The sequence below is a fragment of the Pyrgilauda ruficollis genome, unplaced genomic scaffold, assembly GCF_017590135.1.
Source record: "Pyrgilauda ruficollis isolate IOZ18807 unplaced genomic scaffold, ASM1759013v1 scaffold53, whole genome shotgun sequence".
NCBI lineage: Eukaryota > Metazoa > Chordata > Aves > Passeriformes > Passeridae > Pyrgilauda > Pyrgilauda ruficollis.
The window spans coordinates 2,374,841-2,395,249 of record NW_024526933.1 but is presented as its reverse complement, the minus strand read 5'-3'; the positions used below and the strand labels follow the sequence as shown (position 1 = coordinate 2,395,249).

General features: G+C 38.9%; 1 protein-coding gene across 4 annotated transcripts in view; it reads left to right on the top strand.

Moving 5' to 3' along the window:
* Window positions 1-20,409, top strand: part of DAPK1 (death associated protein kinase 1) — an 86,540-nt gene that overhangs the window by 24,142 nt on the left and 41,989 nt on the right. For all 4 annotated transcript variants that reach the window (XM_041480734.1, XM_041480733.1, XM_041480735.1 and 1 more), the window contains one exon: window positions 17,461-17,682. In XM_041480734.1, coding sequence (XP_041336668.1) covers window positions 17,461-17,682 — 222 coding nt within the window. The remainder of the gene's footprint in view (window positions 1-17,460; window positions 17,683-20,409) is intronic.

Below are 20,409 nucleotides of genomic sequence, written 5' to 3'. Positions count from 1 at the left end.
GCCTACAAGCTGATTTTTGACTGCCAACCCTGCAGTAGTGTACTTGCAGCAGCTGAGCTCAGCTCTCTGCCTGTCACCACCAACACACTGTCGCTTCTGCCAGCTAGACAGTCTTATGGTTACACTTGGAGTAACACCTGTGCAAACTCATTAATTGCTAGAAAAATTTCACTGATGTTGCTCTAGGAAACAGGAAGAGAGCAGTCTGTATTTTCTGGCAATCTTTTTTGGTTTTGCCTCTGAAAACTGATTTTCCTTCTGGCACACTGTTGGCATTCAGCCATGAGGAAGCTGTGAGGCCAAAGCAGCTCCTGCTGCCAGAGAAACACCTGACCTGTGAGCTGAAGGAAGACTTTAGCGTGAAATTGTTGCTTTGCAGATGCAAACTTGGGTGCCCGTAGGTTTTCTGGATGTGCTACTGAGATCATGAGTGTCTTCCATTAGTTTTTTTGTGGCTGCCAAGGACTGACCACATGGTTGCTCACAGCTGGTCAGAGTAAATGTCCTGCACAGGTTGCCATAACAAAATAGTATTTTCTGCAGTGACAGACACTCCATCCTGAATCCTGAATTGCATGTCAGCACACTTGCCTTCCTGACATGTTATGAGGCACTTTGCTTCCAAGTGCAAGACAGTCAAGGGCAGTTAGGAAACCAAGATATCCTGGGAGCCCAGTCTTACTTTCTTTGGGCAAATGGTTGTTACTTTCTTTGGGCTCCAAACTCCCAAACTACATAACAATAAAGATGATCCCCTGTTGCAGCAGGTGTGTGTCATCCGGCATCGAGGGCAGCAGGACCTGTGGAGGGCTGCCTGCTGCACCCTTGGCTCTTGCCAGCCAAATTCTTTGTTGTGTTCCATGGAGCATGCTGGGCTCTTAGCTGTAGAAAGAGAAAGCAGAAAGGAGTGATCCAGAGGTGATACTGGCCTCATCTGCACCTCATCTCCCCTTCACCAGTAGCAGGGCCTGCCTCAGGACCCCTGGCTCTGCCAGCTGCTTCAGCAGCTCCTGGTCAGCGCAGGGAAGAAGCAACCATTTCTGGCATCCAGCATCTTGGAACTTGGTGAAATTGATTGAGCAGCCAGAATAGTTTCAGAAACATGGTAGTGTAGAGTGATAGCAGGATTCTGGTTAGGGTTTTGCATGCTGAACAGCTGAGAAGAAGTACAAAGTGGCCTTGAGGCAGGTTACTGAGACACCATTAATAGGAAGGGAGCCATACTGCAAAGCACTGGGCTGTCTCCTGGCTTCATGGAGCTACGTTTGAGTGCTAACTTCCTGACAAGTAGCTACTGCTGCCTTCTCTAGCTGGGCATGAGATCTGATGGGAGGTGAAACATGAAAATGCTACTTGGCACACTCTGTCTCTAGCAGCATGGGTTTTCTTACCCAGTATAATAAATCCTTCTTTAAAGATGTTTCCCTAGAATCAAAAAGGACTATTACAATTTGTTGTCCTTCATCACACTGTTTTTCAGGGCCCTTTGTGGCAAATGTACTACTACATTGGTCTCTTTCTAGTAGCTCCTCTTTGACATTTTAATGTGAAAAAGAACAAAATTAAGCTTGTCACCAGGGGAGAGCACATTGTGCTGGCCTCCGTGAGACAATTTGTATTGGACTGGAAAGCTGGTGGCTGGCAGAAGGAAAGGCAGGCTGCTTACAGTACTGGCACAGGAGGTCTGTGCAGAAAGCAGTCACGAGGCACTTTGTCCTCTGACACAGTGTTTTTATTAGAGTTGGGCTTCTGTGAAAGAAGCAATAGCAGCCTGTGCTAAGGGAAACCTTGCTCCAGGTAATGTTTCAAGCAAATGAAATTTACACAGATAAATGCTGCTTAATGACAGAAAAAGAAAGGAAATGGATAAATGGAATTCCTGAAACCAAAATAAAATGCCTTTGTGAACTGCATTTGTAACAAAAAACTAATAAAAATTAATTACACCTTTGTTTGCACTAGTTGAGCATTTCTATCTTTTCGTTTGTCAAGGAGGCACCAGATACAAGAAAATTTCAGGAATTTGTGCTGTTTAATATTTGAAATCTTAACTTGAAAAGTCTGTGTCTAGAAAATCAAAGATCAAAGTAGGCCGTGGTTTGGAAAGTGAAATATTTCAGGATTGTTTACCTCTTATTTCCATGTGCAAAACTACATAGTAACTACAACAAATATATCTGCCACAAAGCAAATGGTCAATTGTGGACTTTTTTTTTTTTTTTTAATTAGAATACCGTATACTGAAGGAACATCTGACCAAAACTTTCCAAACTTTTTTCTGAACTTTACAGCTTTGATGCAGGGTTAAAATCAACTAAAAGCCCTTTATATCCTTCCAGCATGTCTACAGTACTCATCCCCAAGTCTCTGAAACCTTTAAAGTAAAGAGTTAGTGCTTTCAGGAAGTGAATTTGTAGTTAATTTTTGAGGAAGTTATAATAGCAAAGAGAATGCAGTAAAATACCTCTAGAAGGATGGAGAGGGAACAGATGTGCAGGGAAAGTTCATTGGAAGTACTGAAATGCCTCTGCGTGACTGGTTCTGCTTTTTTCCCAGGGCCTTGCTTATCTTCAGTTTGCATGCAGGGGGCTCCTGAGTAGAAGCAAGATGAGGAACTGAATCTAGGGACTCACTGCTGATGATAGCAATAGGAAAGAAGCTCACAACTCCTTGCTTATACCTAACTCTTAGGCGAGATGGATTTGGATCCTGCTTTCTACAAGGGTACTACCTTTTTGTTTGAAAGCTGTAATGAAAAGACCAGCTTTCAGGAAAAATACACTCGTTGAAGCTCCATTTACAAAGTAATTTATTAATTCAAATATTGCTTTATTTTGGAGCTGCATATAAACACACTTTATCTCTCCTCCAAATGTCTCCAAGTCACTGCACTTGCTTTATCTCCAGTGCAGTATTGCTCATCCACAGCTTATGAAGCACAAAGGTGGAGGGTGGCAAAGCCAGGTTGTGTAGGTCAGTTACAATTCTGCACTGCAAATTTCTACAGAAGTGCATCTTGGTTAAGACCATAATTTCTAAAGTGCTTCCTCTTAGTTTGTGGAATCCTTTTCTCTCAGCACTTGTAACAGGAAGAAAATCTTTCAGCTGCAGTGACTCTTAAGCTGAAATCCATGTGAAAGGATGCCTACGTCTTCATCTGAGTAGGAAGAGCTGAAGCACTGAGAGCTGGCATTGGTGCATTAGAATCTCTTGGAGACTGACTGTATTACTGTAGAAAGTGAAACTTATCAGTAATGTTAGCAATTCTAAATATGCAACTGTTTGGATGACAAATCTCCTTAGTCAAAACCAAATCTAAAAAAAAATATATATTTTGAGAAAGAAGCTGAATTTTAGAAACCCACTTATTTTTAGTAATGCTGATATGGACTTGCAACATATTTTTTTCATTTTTTTCAGTTGTGTTATCACTGCTAATATTCATTGAGCATACTCTTTGCATTAATAAAAGTGTCAGCATTGGTTACAACAGTCTCCAGCCTTTCCTTCAGTGTGACAGTTTTTCTAGTGTTCATAAAGATCATGGAAGTAGCCATGGGGACTTCTGACGGCTTCAAAACATTGACTGCTGAAGTCAGAAAAGGAGGTGGTGTTAGGTCAAATCTTACATACAGGAGGGAGCTTCTGTGCACAGCATCCAGTTGCAGAAGTGGGATGCCTTCATGCTCTAGCTTCATACTTTATAAAATCATCTCTAGAAATCACTTAATCCGTTTCTCTGCTTTAAAAGATCAACTCAGCTACCTGTAAATATAAAGAAAGGTTAATGGTATTCTCTGCATAACACTGAAAAATTAAACATTCTTTTCTTGACTAAATGCATACTGCTAGCTTTTTTATGATGAGTCAAAGTTCTTATAGGCAGAAATCATGTTAAAAAACATGCAAGGAATATTTGATTTTTTTTGAGAGAAAGTGTATGTGTTGGTATTTTTGTTCATGCAATGAAAGAGGTCCAATAGATTAATAAGGTGATGATGCATCTATTTCTCATATGAACTTGATCCAAGATTTTTAATTTTCAGTGATCTGTTCTTATTTCTCATTTAAGTTCTGAAAAAGTTAGATAATCAGACCTCCAACAACTGGATGTTTTCCTGTATTCTCAAATTTCCTCTAGAAGTCTAACTGGAAACCTCATTCTTGTTCCACAAGGAGCACTTATGCAAATAAAATGCGTGCTTAACCTGGGCCCATGTAATTATTCAGCAGTCATACTCCAAATTTGCTGTCTCTCTAGTGCTGTACAGCAGCACTTGCAAATCCTACCAAAGGAAGAGAGCACTGTGTTTTTAATGAAGTGAGCTGCTTTTGGCACCAGTGATTTTCATCCATTACTGTCAAAAGAATGCTGTGATTGTTGCTGTAGCACAAAGTTCTAATAGAATGTATTTCCATGTTAAACAAAACCGTGTTATTACCAAAGTAATAACAAGCAGCGATCTTCAGTTCAACATATTTTAACATAAAAGCTGTGTGGATTGAATTGCTAGGTCATAGGCTTTATTTTTCCTTTAAGGAAGGGGGTTGGAGATACAGGGATTTGGCAAGAAGTTCACTATATAAAAAGAAAAATAAAATGCTTTTCACTGTCTTTTCTCCTGTCTCCAGTGATTGAATCTGTACTGTGCTCTCAGACTGGACAGCATACAGGTGCTGCAGTCTTCTCTGTCTTCAGAGTTAGAGCTATATGCATGCAGTAAGCCAAATAAAAATTATTTTAATGTTTTTTGGATAATTGTGCCATTTAGTTCAGTTATGGTGAGACTGTTGATAAAGAGAGGAATAAAAAAACCTAAAGCTAATCTGTAGGAGTTATATTTACATCTTCGAAAGAATAGTGATTGAAATTAGAAAAGAAATGTGAAACTTCCTACATAACAGAATTTCTGTGAGTGAAATATCTTGGCAAATGCAGGAACTTTAGAAGTTTTGTACTTTAAGTGTGGCAATACTTAAAATGAACTGAGTTGGACCCAAAAGCTAGTGGGTAGGTAAATTCTTGGTAAATAGTCCAAGAATTTCCCACTGAAATACTATTGCTTAAGGAACAGATTTTTTTGATTTTTAATATGTGTGAGAAGGGGAGGATGTAGGGAATGGGGGGATGGATAGATATTAATGCTGGTTTGTAGAGCAATCCTTTTACCCATGTTGCAGATTGATGTGTGATGTGCCATCTGCTTAAGTGTTTAACATCTGTTTAACTGTTAAGTTAAATTTAGTCTTTGTGCATATATGCTCTTACTTTTTATTTATTCATTAAAAGACCTCTAACAAGTAATTAAGCTAGCTAAATAAAAGGGAATAAATAATCTTGAAAGCAGCAGAACTGTATTTTTAATGAGGTATGTGGAAGCTTCAAATTAATGACTTAGGTAACTGTTTGATCCCTTTTTTTGGTAGATTAAAGTATTTGTTTAAAACTGCGTGTGTTAACTTGAACATGCAATGACTGCATCCATTTCATTCATCCATAGCTGAGAAAATAATAAGTTCTGAAGAGCTGTTTCTGTCTACATACTGAATAAGCCCTACTGAGTGTTAAAAGTACTGGGTGACCATATTTGGGATTCAGCACTCTGTTTAATCCAGAACAGAAGTGTAATTGTCAGGATGGTTTGGGTTTGGTTGGTTTTTCTTTCAGTTATGTTTTTGGTGTGCTTTGCCATTTTATTGTGAAGGTGAGCTAGGTGAGTTGGGAGGAAAGTGAGTGTCAAGCAGAGAACATAGTATAGGCAAAAAAAGGGTGATTTTGGAGAAGGGCATCTCTCCAAATCTCTCTCATTCATCTCTCATAAGAGAGACTTTGAGGGGAGTACTGATTAATTTCTTTAACTGAGCTTCTGGAAAAGATCTGAATACCTGGCCACCGTGCTGGAGTCTGGTGAATGTGTAAGGACTGGAAAGAGAAGTAACAATGAGAGCAGAGCTGAAAGGAATGAGGAGAAATTTGTAATTTTTCCTAGTTTTGGACAACAGTGGCTTGAAGACAGATTTATTGAGATAATAACCTACTAGAGAAGGTGGACTTGCAAGTGCTGAAGCTGCAGATGAAGGTGGAGGTCTTAAAAATCTGTAATTTAGACAGCTGAGTGAGGAAGATAAATACAGGGGACTGACTGTGGTGAAAATCATTAGAAGGAAGCCTTTCTGTTGTATTAAAAGAGCACAGTGAATGGGATGAAGAGGACTGAAGCTGGTAAACACTAGAGATAAACAGCCTACAGCTTGTTCAAAAGTTAGTTTTAATAAAAAATGAAAGGCAAGCAAGTGGTATTTGATTTGTATTGCAGAATTTTGACCAGGAAAGACCACAAACCATAGAGCAGAAGAAATGGAGTGCATTGCACAGTGTGGCATCTGTTGCCACAGTGGTGGGAGAGAATAAGGCTGGTGTATCCTGTGGATTGTAACTAGGGAACCCAGCCACCAGCATGGGGGCAGAAAGGACAGGAGAGTGAATACTAGGAGGTGCTGTGCTCCAAACTCTTTTAAATCTTGGGCTTGTCAGGTTTGTTGCCCCTACCATTATTTCTAATCAGGAGGTGGAATAAACTCATGGAATGTTTGCAGCTGTGTGTTAAAAGTAACAAAACACTTTATTCAAAGGTCTTAATTTGAAAGCAGACACAGCATTGCATTTAACAGATGGGAGCTATTTCTGTGAATCTTCAAGTGCTTCCCTGAATGATTCCATTGTATCAGTGCTGAAAAGAGAAATCTACCCAGAGAAATAGTTTGAAGAATAATGTGTGATTTCTTAAATCTTATCGTGTGTTCACTGGCATTAAGTTTTACACTTCTAGATAGCATTTTGTATGAAGTTCTGTCATGTCTTGATCATAAGGTAATGATTTAATGTGTGGGTTTTTTTCATTTACTTTGCACATGAGTTTTACAGATCCCTCTTTCACTGAATATGAAAAAGAAAATTATAAAGGTTATTTTTAATGCCATAAGATATTTGAAGACAACTTGGGAAAACAGAAATCAAATTAACTTTACAATTATCTAAATTGAGGGAAGTTGAGTCATTGGAAATTCTTCTTTCCCTTAAAAAAATGAAAAGTCAACAAAAATGTTAACCTGAATATAAGACTAACTAATGAGGCATGTAGAAATACAAAATTTAGGCAGAATCAAAGGTTAAGCTTAAGGACTGATCAGAGCTTTGAAGATGCATCTTTCTCACACAGCATTTTCTTCTGAGCAGGTAGTATCACTAAGCAGGGCTTAGTGAAATTTCTACTACATTATTGAGTTGTTACCTGCCAATTTGAGTTTATGGATGTTAACTCTTATTTAAAGTCCTAAGCAAACTTCATTGTTTAATATTTTTAAACAATTATGAAATGGCTTCATAAGCCTTGACTGTCTTACAATTACATGCTTTGTATGGCAGTTTAGACAATAAATGTTTATTGAATTATTGTACGTATTGGAAAACAGAGCTTTTTATTCTTTGCTGTAAGCCCCATATTCCTCTTCCTCATTCCTTTGAGCAGTGGTATCTTTGGAGATAAATTTGAGTTCAATGCAAATAAATTCTTCAGAGGTGATGTTCTTATGGTTTGTTTATATCAAATTTGTGATACATGTTTCTGTTTTAATGCTTTGTTTTAATATCTTTGCCTTTACTTTGGCAATCAAAAGGGTCTTGAACATTAGTAATGTTCATAGATTCATATAATACACTGAGTTGGAAATGACCTATCAGGACCATTGAGTCCAGCTCCTGGCCCTGCACAGGACATCTGCAAAAAACACGCCAACATGAGTGTTGTTCAAACGCTTCTGGAACTCTGTCAGGCAGGTGCTGTCACTGCGGCCCTGGGGAGCTGTTCCAGGGCCCAAACACCCTCCTGATATGCCACCTCCCCAGACTCCGCTTCAGGCCTGAAGGTCCTGTCACCGCCGAGATCAGTGTCTGCCCCTCCTCTTTCCTTCCTGAGGAAGATGTAACTGCAGTGAGGTCTGTCCTCAGTCTCCTCCAGGCTGAACAGACCAAGTGGCCTCAGCTGCTCATCATTCAGCTCCCCCTCGAGACCCTTCTCCATCCTCTTGGCCCTCCTTTGGACGATCTCTAATAGCTGAATGTCTTTCTTATATTGTGGTTGAACATCATTTACTTATTCCTATATTTACTTATTCCTATACTGTAATGCCAGACTATATACTGAGAGAGTTGGGGCTGTTCAGCCTGGAAAAGAGAAGGTACTGCAGGGACCTTACAGCAGCTTTTCAGTACCTGAAGGGGGGTTAGAGGAAGGCTGGAGAGGGATTTTTCACAAGGGCGTGTAGTGATAAAACAAGAGGAATGGCATTAAACTGAAAGAAGGAATTCTTAGAATAGATATAAGGAAGAAACTTTTTACTGTGAGGGTGGTGAGGCACTGGAGGAACTGGTTGCCCAGAGAAGTTGTGGATGCCCCATCCCTGAAAGTGTTCAATGCCAAGTTGGATGGAGCTTTGAGCAATCTGGTTTAGTGAGAGGTGTCCCTGCCTATTGCAGGGGAGTTGGAACTTGATGTTTAAGATGCTTTCCAACCCAAACTATTCTATGGTTCTATTAATGTGTGATGCATCATGACTCACCTAAACATTCCTTTAAAGAGGTGAAGCAAACCACAGTTCAACCACATCTAATTAAATATCAAGGGGTTGGACTATGTAAGGAAAGTACAAATAACTTCTGTTTTGAACTGTTAATCAATGCACACAGATGACTTAGGGCAACCACCAAAAAAGTGCAGCTGAAATGCCATGAAAAAATTTACTCAATTACCTTGCTAACTGGAGGATCCTGAAACAAGGCTGGGCAGCAGAGACACGAGTGAGGGCGCAGGCACCGTCAGGCTCAGTCCAGTCCTCGTGGGCAGTGGGGCTGCTGCTGTGCCCATTTATCCAGGGCCTGAGCACGCGTAGTTTAGCACCATGCTGTGATCTCCCTGTGCTTTTTATGGACTCTGCTTTGATCTTTCTCCCAACAGGGAGCTGAAGCATGTCTGGGATAGGGCCTACAAGTCTCTGTAAACACTTAATGTTATCTCTACACAGAAATTCTACTTCTCCAAACAGACAGATGATAAGCAGCAGTAGACTTAGTATTTGGTCTCCCACACTGTTTATTCTCTAGGCCTTGGCATTCCCAGCTTGAGCGAATCCACCATCTTCCTTGCCATTCTTCACCTTTTAACCCTTTCTTCTGAACACAAATGGAACTTACATCACTTTGTTCAAGTGTTTTCATATCTGTTTTCACACTGAATCACATAATAAAGCATCTCTGACTCTATTCTTCATAATTCCTTGCACTCTTCTCCCCCCCTTCAAGGTAACCCACCAACACTTGGGAGTCACACTGAGCAGATCTACTTGTAGCTCCATGGGAAGAATTGGTATAACCCAGTCAGAACACAGGATTTCACTGAAATCCTGTTCAGTTTTGAGTGAATTGAAATGAAGCCATTTTTAAAAGGAAAAAATTGTGAAGGCACTCTCCTTGGATAAAAGAGAGGACTGCATTCTCCTCTGGTAACATAGCAGCCATACTTGGCAAGGGCTACGCATTAGCCTTCAGACAAACTGTAGCAGCAGGATGAAAGTATTGCAGGCATTCTGTCTTTAAATTTATTTGTTAAGGTGCTATCTAAAAGGGATTTATCTGATTAAAACCCTTTTCAAGGACAGAAACTCGGTTACTTCTTGTGATAAAATGTGTCAAATATCTATTCGTCTCACAATATAATGTATAAAATAACAGTAAACAAAATATAATCCCAAAATGTCTTCCATTCATATTTTTAATCTTGTGTTTAAAATCCTCATAGTAATGTATATAGAGATACTGTGCATATTTATATGTGCACAGAGAATGCCTGAAACTTCTGCTTTATTCTACTTTATGAAGTTCAGCCTAATCGCAAGATTGTATTATTTCTAAGCTTCTTATTTGTAAATATGAAGAATTCTTCGGTAATCTGCAATTGATGTTTACTGCCAATTTGCTGATACAGGAGCCTCATCTCTGACTGATGGCCTGTACTAGTTCATAATTGCTCTTCAGCTCAGCAAATGTATGCACAGGTGCATGCATGTATTCATGCTCCAACTGTTTAACTTGTTTGACATTAAGTATGTTGGAAAAACGTTATTGTGGTTCTCCCAGTGGAATAAGAAAATCCTGAGCAGATGCTGATCCTTCAGGTGAGGCTGCTGGGGAGGGGACACAGAAAGTTGTACAGGCATGCTTGGTCTTACTTTCTACATCGAGGCACAGTATGTAGCTGTCTTTCCTCGTCCCCTTCTCTCTGGGCCAGCCAGAGCCATCTGATTCATCTGCTCATGCTTAACTAATTACTGTACTGAAGACCTGTGTTCAGTGAGATATGATCTTGACCAAATCCATAAATGGATAAACGGGCTCCATAGGGAGCCTTGGCAATGGCAGGCACTAGCCTTTTTTAATGTGTGGCACAGAAAACAGTTTAATTCTATGGTAAACCACCCTCACAGTAAGGAATTAAAATACTTTCTAGCACTCAGTACTGCATACACATGCATATCTGTATATAGACAAAGTAATAGTCTCTTGTCTTTTCATCACTTTTTCTCTTCTTCCTCATCTCCAATATAACTATTCCTCTAAAATTTTTCATACACTGCTTGGGATAATATGAAACATTTAAGAAATAATAATAAAAACCAGTAAACAATATATTTTTTTTTTCTGAGATACCTTATTTAGATCTGTCATAATTTTTTTTATCATGCTCTTATGTCATCCCTTAGGACTAGTGGCTCTTCTGGGTATCTGAGAAAACAGTGAAGAAAATCACTTTTCTGTGAGCTTAGCAAACGTCTCGAGAAGTCTGTTAGCAACCTAATGAAATTACAGAAATCAGCAGAGCAACAGAAACTTCCAATTTCATCAGAATTATGTGCTGAGGTTGACAGCACAAGACAATTTCTGCAGGATATAAATACATAGCTAACAGGCATGATTTGTTTCTAAAATAACCAAACCACAAAAAAATGAGGCACAAGTTTTAAAACATAGGGGAAATTAACAGATGTGACAAATTCTCTACTTCTTTGTGTCTGGTTTCAGCTGTAATAGAGTTAGTTTTCTTCTTAGTAGCACTTACAGTGCTGTGATTTGGATTTAAAATGAGAATAATGTTGGTAACACACTGAGGTTTCCCTTGCTCCTCAGTAGTGCCTGCCTTAAGGCAAGGACTTTTCATCTTCCCATGCTCTGCCAGCCAGCAGCTGCACAAGAAGCTGGGAGAGTCTGCTCAGCCAGGACACCGGACCCAAACTGGCAAATTTTGGGCCATGTTATATACCATACCATGAAAGTCATACCCAATACATAATCCAGGGGGAGTTTGTCATAAGAGAGGGGCAGTCATTGCTGGGGGATGGATTTGGACATTGGTCTGTGCTGAGCAATTGTACTGTGCATTGCTTTTCTCTCTTGGCTTTTATCCTATCCTTCTCTCTCTTTGGTTTTATTCCTCTCTCTCTCTCACCCTCTTCTTTCCATTGTTACTATTGTTGTAATTGGTTTCATTAGTATTTTTATATCACTGCAGCTATTAAACTGTTCTCATTTTAACCCTTGAGTTTTTAATTTTTTTCCTGATTCTCCTCCCCATCACACCATGGAGGGGCTGGGAAGAGGTACCTGATTGCCATTCAATTACACAAAGTATTGGTAGGCATTTTAGTCTATAAATATGTTTAAAAATTTGACTTAGTCCACCTGCTTCTTACACTGCCTGAAACCTCAAATTCTGACTGCTTCACGTTGTCATGTCTTAGATACTCTAAAAAGGCTTCTATTAATTTAATTTTTAAGTTAACAGTTACACTGTTCCAACTGTATTTGAATAGATAGTACAACAGAAGTTTCAGTTAATGTATAGAGACAAAAAAAAGGTATGTAAATAAATTATGTAGTAATAATAGAGTTCATTATGAAAGTTGGGGGTTTTTTCGTTTAAAGTATTACATAAAGGAAAAATTATTTTTTGTACTTTGTGTATTTTTATGAAAATAACTTTAAATATTTGATGTATTCATTGTGAAGGATAATCAAACTTAGCATCACATGTATACATTGAGTCTCTGTGGTGGAATCTTGGTACTTTTGGAACTTGGTAATTAGACACCAAAATTTATTCTATGTCAGAAATGAAGAAAAATAATTTAAAAGATGTGGATATTATAAGTGTATAAATTCATCTGTGCATAACAAGGAATATGGAAGTTGGGAGTTATCAGAACCCTGAAATACCAGGTGTTAGTACACTTAATTTTTATAAATCTGTCTAGTTTCCCCCTTTGCTTACCCTTCCTTGCTGTTGTTCTTTTTGTCTTTGCTGCTTTTCCAAAATATTTCTAAGGAATGTGTATCATTATATTGACGGATGTAAATTGCAATTTCATTTTAACTCTGCACCTGTTGGAAATGTACTGCACAATAGCCTAATACATGCTCCTCTCCTGCCTGTGTACTAGCAGCATTCAACTTTTTATTGTTCCACAGTCGGATCTAGTTAAACCCTTACGTTTGCTTTTCTATATTAGTAGTACTTGAAAGAGCCAGCTCTTAACAGTGGTCTCTGTGGTCCACCATCAGTTTCCAGCTGGTTTATTCTTCTGCTTAGTCACTCATATGTCATTTGAGGAGTATTTTCTCTCTAGCTTAAATACTGTATCGTGTTTAACTTCTCTTTTTTTTTTCTTTTCTTTAGTACTGCTTTTTTTCATGTGACTCCCAAAATTACTACTTCTGTTATGCTATGGCCACCTTGTCCTTTCCTATAACAACTGTTTATGTGCAGCCTGAAACAAGTGTATGGTGATTAATAGGCTTCAAGTGCTTCCAGCTCCTTCTCCTATCAGGTGTAGAGATGCTGTTCCTTCATGTTTCCAAGTGGTCAAGTTTGTGGACAAGTGTTCCTATTCTTTGGAAAAGACTTGAACACTGCTGCCTCACCAGCAAGTTTTGTGAGAGCTAACCTTATTAGCAGAAGCAGGTCAGATGCCTTTGGGGACAGTCAGTAATGGATGGCAGCGGGTGCTGACAGGGCTGACTGATGCTGGGATGCTCCTGGGCTGCAGATCCCCTGGTCCCTGTCCTCCCTGCAGCAGATCTCTGAGGAAAGACAGAGGTGTGTGCAGTATGCTGATAGGTGTTCTGTTGGAGGAAACAAGTGGCGCCATGGTCGAGTTGCAGCTTCTTTCACAGGCTAATCTAATAGTATTATGTAAATCTCTTTCTATTGGATTAGTGTAATTTTAAAAAGGGAAGTAGTCAAATACTAAAAGTAGTGTTTTCAGAATTGTGTACTGAATATAAAATTTTTAAATAGCAGGAAAATGCCTGCATGTCAGAAACATACCAAGGCATCTTATTACCCTGATGGCAACTTAATGCCTTTTCCTTACTCCTATTTCCTGCTCCCATTCAACTTTGGAATGCAGTCTTCAGAAGATGGCATGGAAAATTGCATTCTTGATCTGTTGTGGCAATAACTACTAGAAAATTGGTCCCTGGGGGTTACTTGACCAACTCTGTGTCCAGCTTAGAGCTCTTTCACTAGATTCTTGGAGCAAGAGTTTTACTCTCCAAAGAACAAACTACCTGGGAAGAGCTGGTGCAGATGGCTGGGAGTGGGAAAGAATACAGGGTATCTGCCACCCCTAATCACTGTCATCATCCTTGTGGAAAAAATGAAAGTACTCTTTTGTGTTTTCCCTTTGATTCTAAACCAAATGTCTCTGTATTTAAAACTTTCCTTAATTCATGCTGGGTAGTTTTTTTGTGATCCCACTAAGCAAGGACCAATAAAGGTTGACATATAGGGGCTTTATTGTTACTTCCATCCCCTATCTGCATAAATTTTGCTTATACATATATTTGTTGTAAAGGGCAGTGTGTCTCATGATGTAAAAAGGATGCAGAAATGTCATGATTAGGTAATGGGTAAGTACTTCTTCTGAAGTGAGTCTGAAAATTTACTGGATGTGGATATATGCCAAGTGTCCCACAAAGAGTAGGTTTAAGGTAGTAATTAAGGGCTGGTTGAGTTAAGGATTACAAGATCACAAAACAAATTGCTGTTATTAGCAGAAGTATTTGTTCCTACATCAAGCTGTCATCCTGCCTTGCTGTTACACCTGATTCTGCTATGTGGAAAAAGAATGATGTCAGGTACTTTATTAAGTGGTGAATTTGTGATTTACTTTGGAGAGACGGTGCAGGGTGGTTAGTGTAATTTTCTTCCAAAATCGCAGTCATTTTTTGACTCCATGCACTTTAAATCAAACCTACAAAAGCAAGGAAACTTAAAAAACTAAAGGACTTTTCTGGCTTTGAAGATGTTGAATGAATGCTGAATCTGAAAATGTAGGATCTTTGGGAAGATATTCCTGGATATTCTATGAGTGTTATGTGTGCGAAACTGATTTACATCAGCTTGTTGCTGCAGTTCTGCAAGGGGAAGCCCAGTAAATACCTTTTGATTTACACATCTCTGCTTTTAAAACAGGAGTTTAGAGAGAGTTGTAAAATTGTGTGGCTTAGGGATCACAGGCATGAAACAGCCCCTTTGACTGCAGCTTAAGTGTGATCTGTGTGTGCAGCATTTAATAACAAGCAGCTAATGGTGCAGTTGTGTGCTGAATAAATACACAACAGCAACAATAAGGAGGTTATTTGGTGTATAACTGGCACTTACTCAAGATACCTGTAGTTGATAAACTTCTTACAGTCTTGAGCTGTGTCAAAGATTTTTTTGGAGCTTCACCTCATGTTAAACTGTGGATGAGATCAATCTTTAAAGTCATGCGTTTTAAACAATGTATTGGACTTCTGATAACAGTTTCATATTGAATAGTGATATATCAGGGCATCCTTCCAACAGGTTGTTGTGGACAGAGAAAATAGTGAACGACTGAAAAAATAAATGGCATATCTCAGGACAGAGGAGATCTTCTTGTCTTGTGTAGCCCCCTTTGTTCCAGGATGTCAACCTCATGCTGTAACGTCATAGTTGACCCATTGCCAAAATAAGACTAAACAGTCTTAGCCTTAAAAGCATTGGAAGCATGAAGTGGCTTTGGGGATTGATGTAATTAAAATATGCGTAATACTATGTAAAAATCATCATGTCAGTAAAACACAGACGACTCTTAATCCCCACCAACTTTTATAATTAAATCTTCTTGGATATCAGAATATAATGTATATCTGTGTAGCTCAGATTTGTTTTTCCTTTTTTACTCCAGAGCTGATGTTAGATGTAATTTTGGTTTTAATATTATATTTTGGGGGTTATTGTTTCTGTGTTTATTTAATTTGCATTTTAGGGATTGTGTAAGTATTGTGGAGGGGTTGGGGTGAGGGTGGGTAGGGGCGAGGGTTGTTTCTTTTTTTGTTTTGTTGATTTTCCATAATGAAGCAGTAGCTTGTGCTAAACTTAGAGGCTGCACATTGATAAGAGAGTGGTTAGCCATGCAGCATTCAAGCCTGTGGATGAATCATAAGCAGAAATATTTTTCTTCCTCTATCAGGCATTTTAGACTTCTAGCCAGAAAGCCAGCCAGGTGGTCAAAAGACAAACAGCAGCTTTTGACTTCCTTGTGATCCATGAGCTTAAGCAGCTGTTTGGAATTGTGATGATGTCTACATCTGTCTACTACTCCACTTTGTTGTTTCTCTGAAGCTGTGAATTTTCTGCAAAACTGGCTGCTTTTTAAATAAAGCTTTGTATCTCTGTGGAGATGTGCATGCTGTGGGGGAGAGTGTGAGACAATCACTTGCTTTTCTTGCGAGAAGCAAGAGCCAGAAAGGCTGTGTTTTCAATTCAGCAGTGCAAATACCTCTACTCTGGCAGTGCAAAATTGCTCAGACCTTGGAGATCAAGCTCAGTTTTTGTGAAATTGGACTGAACCAGGCAGAGAAGGCTGATGACCTTAGGACACCTTGTCTAGCTCTCTGCTGTCAGTTGGATGACGCAGGTGTTCCAGAGGTCTGTGCGTTCTCTTTCAGTCGCATATGAAATCTTGCATGTCAAAGATCATGCAGTATAACATCTCACAAGTTCATTAATTTACTTCATTAAACAATGAAGAATGAGACTTGAATGGTGATCATAACACTGAAACAAATCTAAACCTCAACTTAAGACTGTTTAGGTTTAAGACTTCTCTCAAAGTTTACTTCTCTCACTACCCACGTCTGCTTTCAAAGATTTCCCAGATGGTGGTGGCTACTCTAGAGTGTCTTTCACATGAGAGGTTCTGTCTTTGCCCTGCCCTTCCACAAGTGACAGTCATTTAGCCTTGCCCAGCTGCATGTCCCAGTCCAAGACAGTGTGTCACTCAGGGTACTGTGTGGGATCAGCATAGTAATTGGTGGCATGAAATGTGTAGCTCTGAGTGCTATATGGCTGTTCAAATAGTCAAACCTATTAGGGCTAGCTCTGATTTGATTGCTGTTATAAATCTACTTGAGAGAACAGATCTTCTTCAGTTAACAGGGTAGGCTAACTTCAAAATATGTTCTCCTTAGTATCATTCTGTAATTCTATGATTCCTTCATATGGTGAAAAAAGCAGGAACAGAATTTCCTGAGAATCCTCAACAAGAGATTGGAAAAACAGTTCTAGAAATCCTGTTCTTTCTTTAAATCAACATTAGGCTCCCGGAGATTTCTCATCTAGGTCAGTGTGTACATCTAGCAACAGCAGGCTTGTACATCAACGATGGTGAGCTGGATTCAGCAGCTTCCTGGAGTTTCTTCTGGTTTGTAATACAAACACAGGTTTTGTTTCTCAGTGCCTCGGTACTTTTCTCATCTTCAAACTTGTATTTAACAAGATGAGTAATTCTTGATACTACTGTATTTAGTCAGTGCTTTAAAAATCCAAAGCAGTGTCATGAAACCGAGTTTCATTTTAAAAACTTTTTAAAAAACAAACTTGAGGATAGAATATATATAGAATAAAATGAATATTGACAAATCGTGTAGATTGTAAGAAACTACAAATTGTCCCAACTGCAGAACAAAGAAAAAATACTCAACAAGCATATGGTAGGAGAAAGCCAGAAACCATTACTTTTGCCCAGTAATCCCCAGTGCACATATTTGTCAAAAATCGAGTGGTCCTCACTGATAAGGTGTTACCTTTTACTTACTGATGTGCTGAAATATGTACATTTGTGTGATGCAAAAGCTGTATCTTAAATTACTTTTCCTGCCTCTTCTAGGTTTTCTTCCAGTGTTATTCTAGATGGCATAAGAAGCAGCTATATACTTAGGTCAAGCAGAGTTAAAAGCTCATTTCCCCCACCACAGTATGCAGGCTACCCTTAACTCTGAATTGTCTTGAACTGACCCCTTGTCATCTCTCTGTTTTTCAGTGGGCAGTTTGCCGTAGTGAAAAAATGCCGCGAGAGAAGTACCGGCCAGCAGTTTGCAGCAAAATTCATCAAGAAAAGGAGAACAAAATCCAGCCGTCGTGGAGTGAGCCGGGAAGATATCGAGCGAGAAGTTGGCATACTGAAAGAGATTCGGCATCCCAATGTGATTACTCTTCATGATGTCTATGAGAACAAAACAGATGTCATTCTTATTCTGGAGCTGTAAGTAACTCTAGAGACCCATGGACAAGTAGAAGAATATTTGTTTCTTTGGTTTTTAAAAAAAGACACTTTGAGAATTGAAGTGATTTAATGGCAGTTCCTTATCACCCCAAAAGAAAATAGATAATAGCCTTAGAAGTCTTCATTTTTTAGTCAGTGTTATAGTTTACTGATTTTCACACATATTTTTCACTCTGAATGCACAATAAAGTTTAAAAAAAAATCAGCATATTTAGAATTTCTTTTTTCCTGCTTTTTACTTTAATCACTGTTGATGTTGTGGATCCAAAATAATAGGCTGGAACTAAATACACTGATTTGAAGATCAGAGCACAGGAAAATAGAGATTCTGAGTGGAGATTAGTTTAACAAATTTCACTGTGTTTTGTGTTGCTGTAAAGTGGCCTCAGTGAATGCTTTTTCTCATTATCTAACCCACATAAAACAGAACAGAATTTTCTCAGTTCTCTCTTGTTGAAATGAGAACTGAACTTCCACACTGTTTCATACTGGTTTAGTTCCCAGTTTTTCATCCAATGTCATTGCTAATAGATTTAGCTAAATAAGTCAGCAGAAACTACTTCTCCATTTTTTGAAGTGTGGCTTCTGGCTCCGCAAAGACTGCAATTGTAGGAGTTAAGCATTAGTCACCTGTTAAGAGTTGGTCATTTTGTCAGTGGTGCTGCTGGAATGTGCATATCTTTACAGAGATGGCATGCCTGGCACTTTTTTGTTGCCATACCTGCTCAGTATCAGTTAACCATGCTGTACAGTAAGAAATTCATCCATGCAGAAGATTTGGTACAAGTGTCTTGGGCAGCACTTGTGTCTTTTTGTGGGCTGTTCTTGTGGTTTTTCTTATGCAGGTTTTGTCTTCCTGTTTACTAGCTTTGATAAATGGTATTTCCACTTTATAAAGGTACTTCAGTGTTGCATGGTTTCAGTAATGTGTACATTTACAGTATAGATTTAAAAAGAAAACTGGGAAGTAGCTTTTGGAATTCCATTTTTTTTCTATGGTCTATATATGCATGATAGTAATTTGTAGTGTTTATGGAAACATATTTTTGCGCTTCTAGTCCAGCATGTGATATTTTATTGTTAATAGTTGTAGTCTGGCTTGGTTTTTAGTTCCAGTTGTATACACTTGCATTAGTTTTCCAAATGTGGATAATTTAAACAAGTATTTTTTTCCAAACTAAATTATCGTCCGGTATAAAGTCAAAGTTCCTATATTCCTACTATTTCTGGGTTTTGTTCAGAAGTCTTTGAAGTGTGATGTGAATACACAGCGAAATTAGTGTGATGCTTCTTCCTCTCCCTACTTGATACTTCTCTTGCTCTACAACCTTACTGTCAGAGTATTGCTGCTTCTGCAGCTCCTTCTGCTCTGAAATCTGTCCGGATGAAATCAGGCCAGTGTCTGTACTTGAAAGCTGTGAGGGAGACTTGGTAATCATGGCAGTGGTAGGAAGAATGGGACTCCTCCACCACCCCCTCTTCGCATGGAATGGGAGTGCTTTTGGCGGCAAGGCTGCTGTGTGTGTGTCAGCGTGTAACCACCACTGTCTATTGAGCAGAAGAATGACAATCTGTATATTTCATAAGCTTGATGTCATGAAGCTCAGCAAATTATTTGTATTGCAATTTAGGTAATTGTTCTGCGATGTGAGCAATCCCTATATAGTTTCAATCGGAGATTTTTTTTTTCCACTTTTCCAAACTGCTTTGTGGGTCTTTCAATTGAAGAAGTGCTACTTTGGATATCATAAAGGTAATGCATTTATTTATTTAGACAGTCAAAGAGGAAAAGATGATGTTAGCAATCCCTTTGTAAACTTGAATATGCTAACTGTTACAAAGTTTTGTAGTTCTCAAAATCACTGTGATGTTACATAAAGCTATTGAATAGACAGGATTGCCATTTTAATCGCATGCTTAGACATGAAATATGTAATCCTTTTTCTCTAACGTTCTAATATTCACATTTTGCCTAGGGACCTACCCTCCTGACAGTCTTTGTTCTTACAGAGCAATTTCATATGAACAGAAATAAAGCTGAAATCTCATTAAATCACCTGTTTCTCTATCTTCAGAATCTACTCTAAGTGTCCATTTTCCATTTTGATTAGAACATAGTATATTTCCTGGCACTTGTTCTGTTCTGACTACCATTATGAGGCAGTATACTACACAGAAACACAATTTTGTATAATTGAGCAACCACAGCTGCCCTTTTGTTGCCATATGTCAACATGCACAGTCCCAGGGCAACAGGGTCTATGGTCTGTTCACTATTGATTTTTATTTTCTGCTTCAGCAAGAGGTTTGCTATATTGCATACAGCCTCCTAAACATTTTTCTGCCTTACTAATTGGCAGTTTCTCAGAGGTGAGCAATTGACTGAACAAGGGGGAATGGCATCACATTGAAAGACAGTGTACTCAGATTGGATATTAGGAAGAAATTCTTAACTGTGAGGATGGTGAGGCACTGGAACAGGTTGCCTGGATCTCCATTCCTCGAAGTGCTCAAGGCCAGGTTGGATGGGGCTCTGAGCAACCTGGTCTAGTGGCAGGTGACCCTGCCCATGGCAGGGGAGTTGGAGCTTGATGATGTTTAAGGCCCCTTTCAACACAAACCATTCTCTGATTCTATTCAAGGTCATGATTTATATGCAGGAATATGAGGGCAGTTGGTTAATTATTGCAGTGGCCAAGTAGGTCA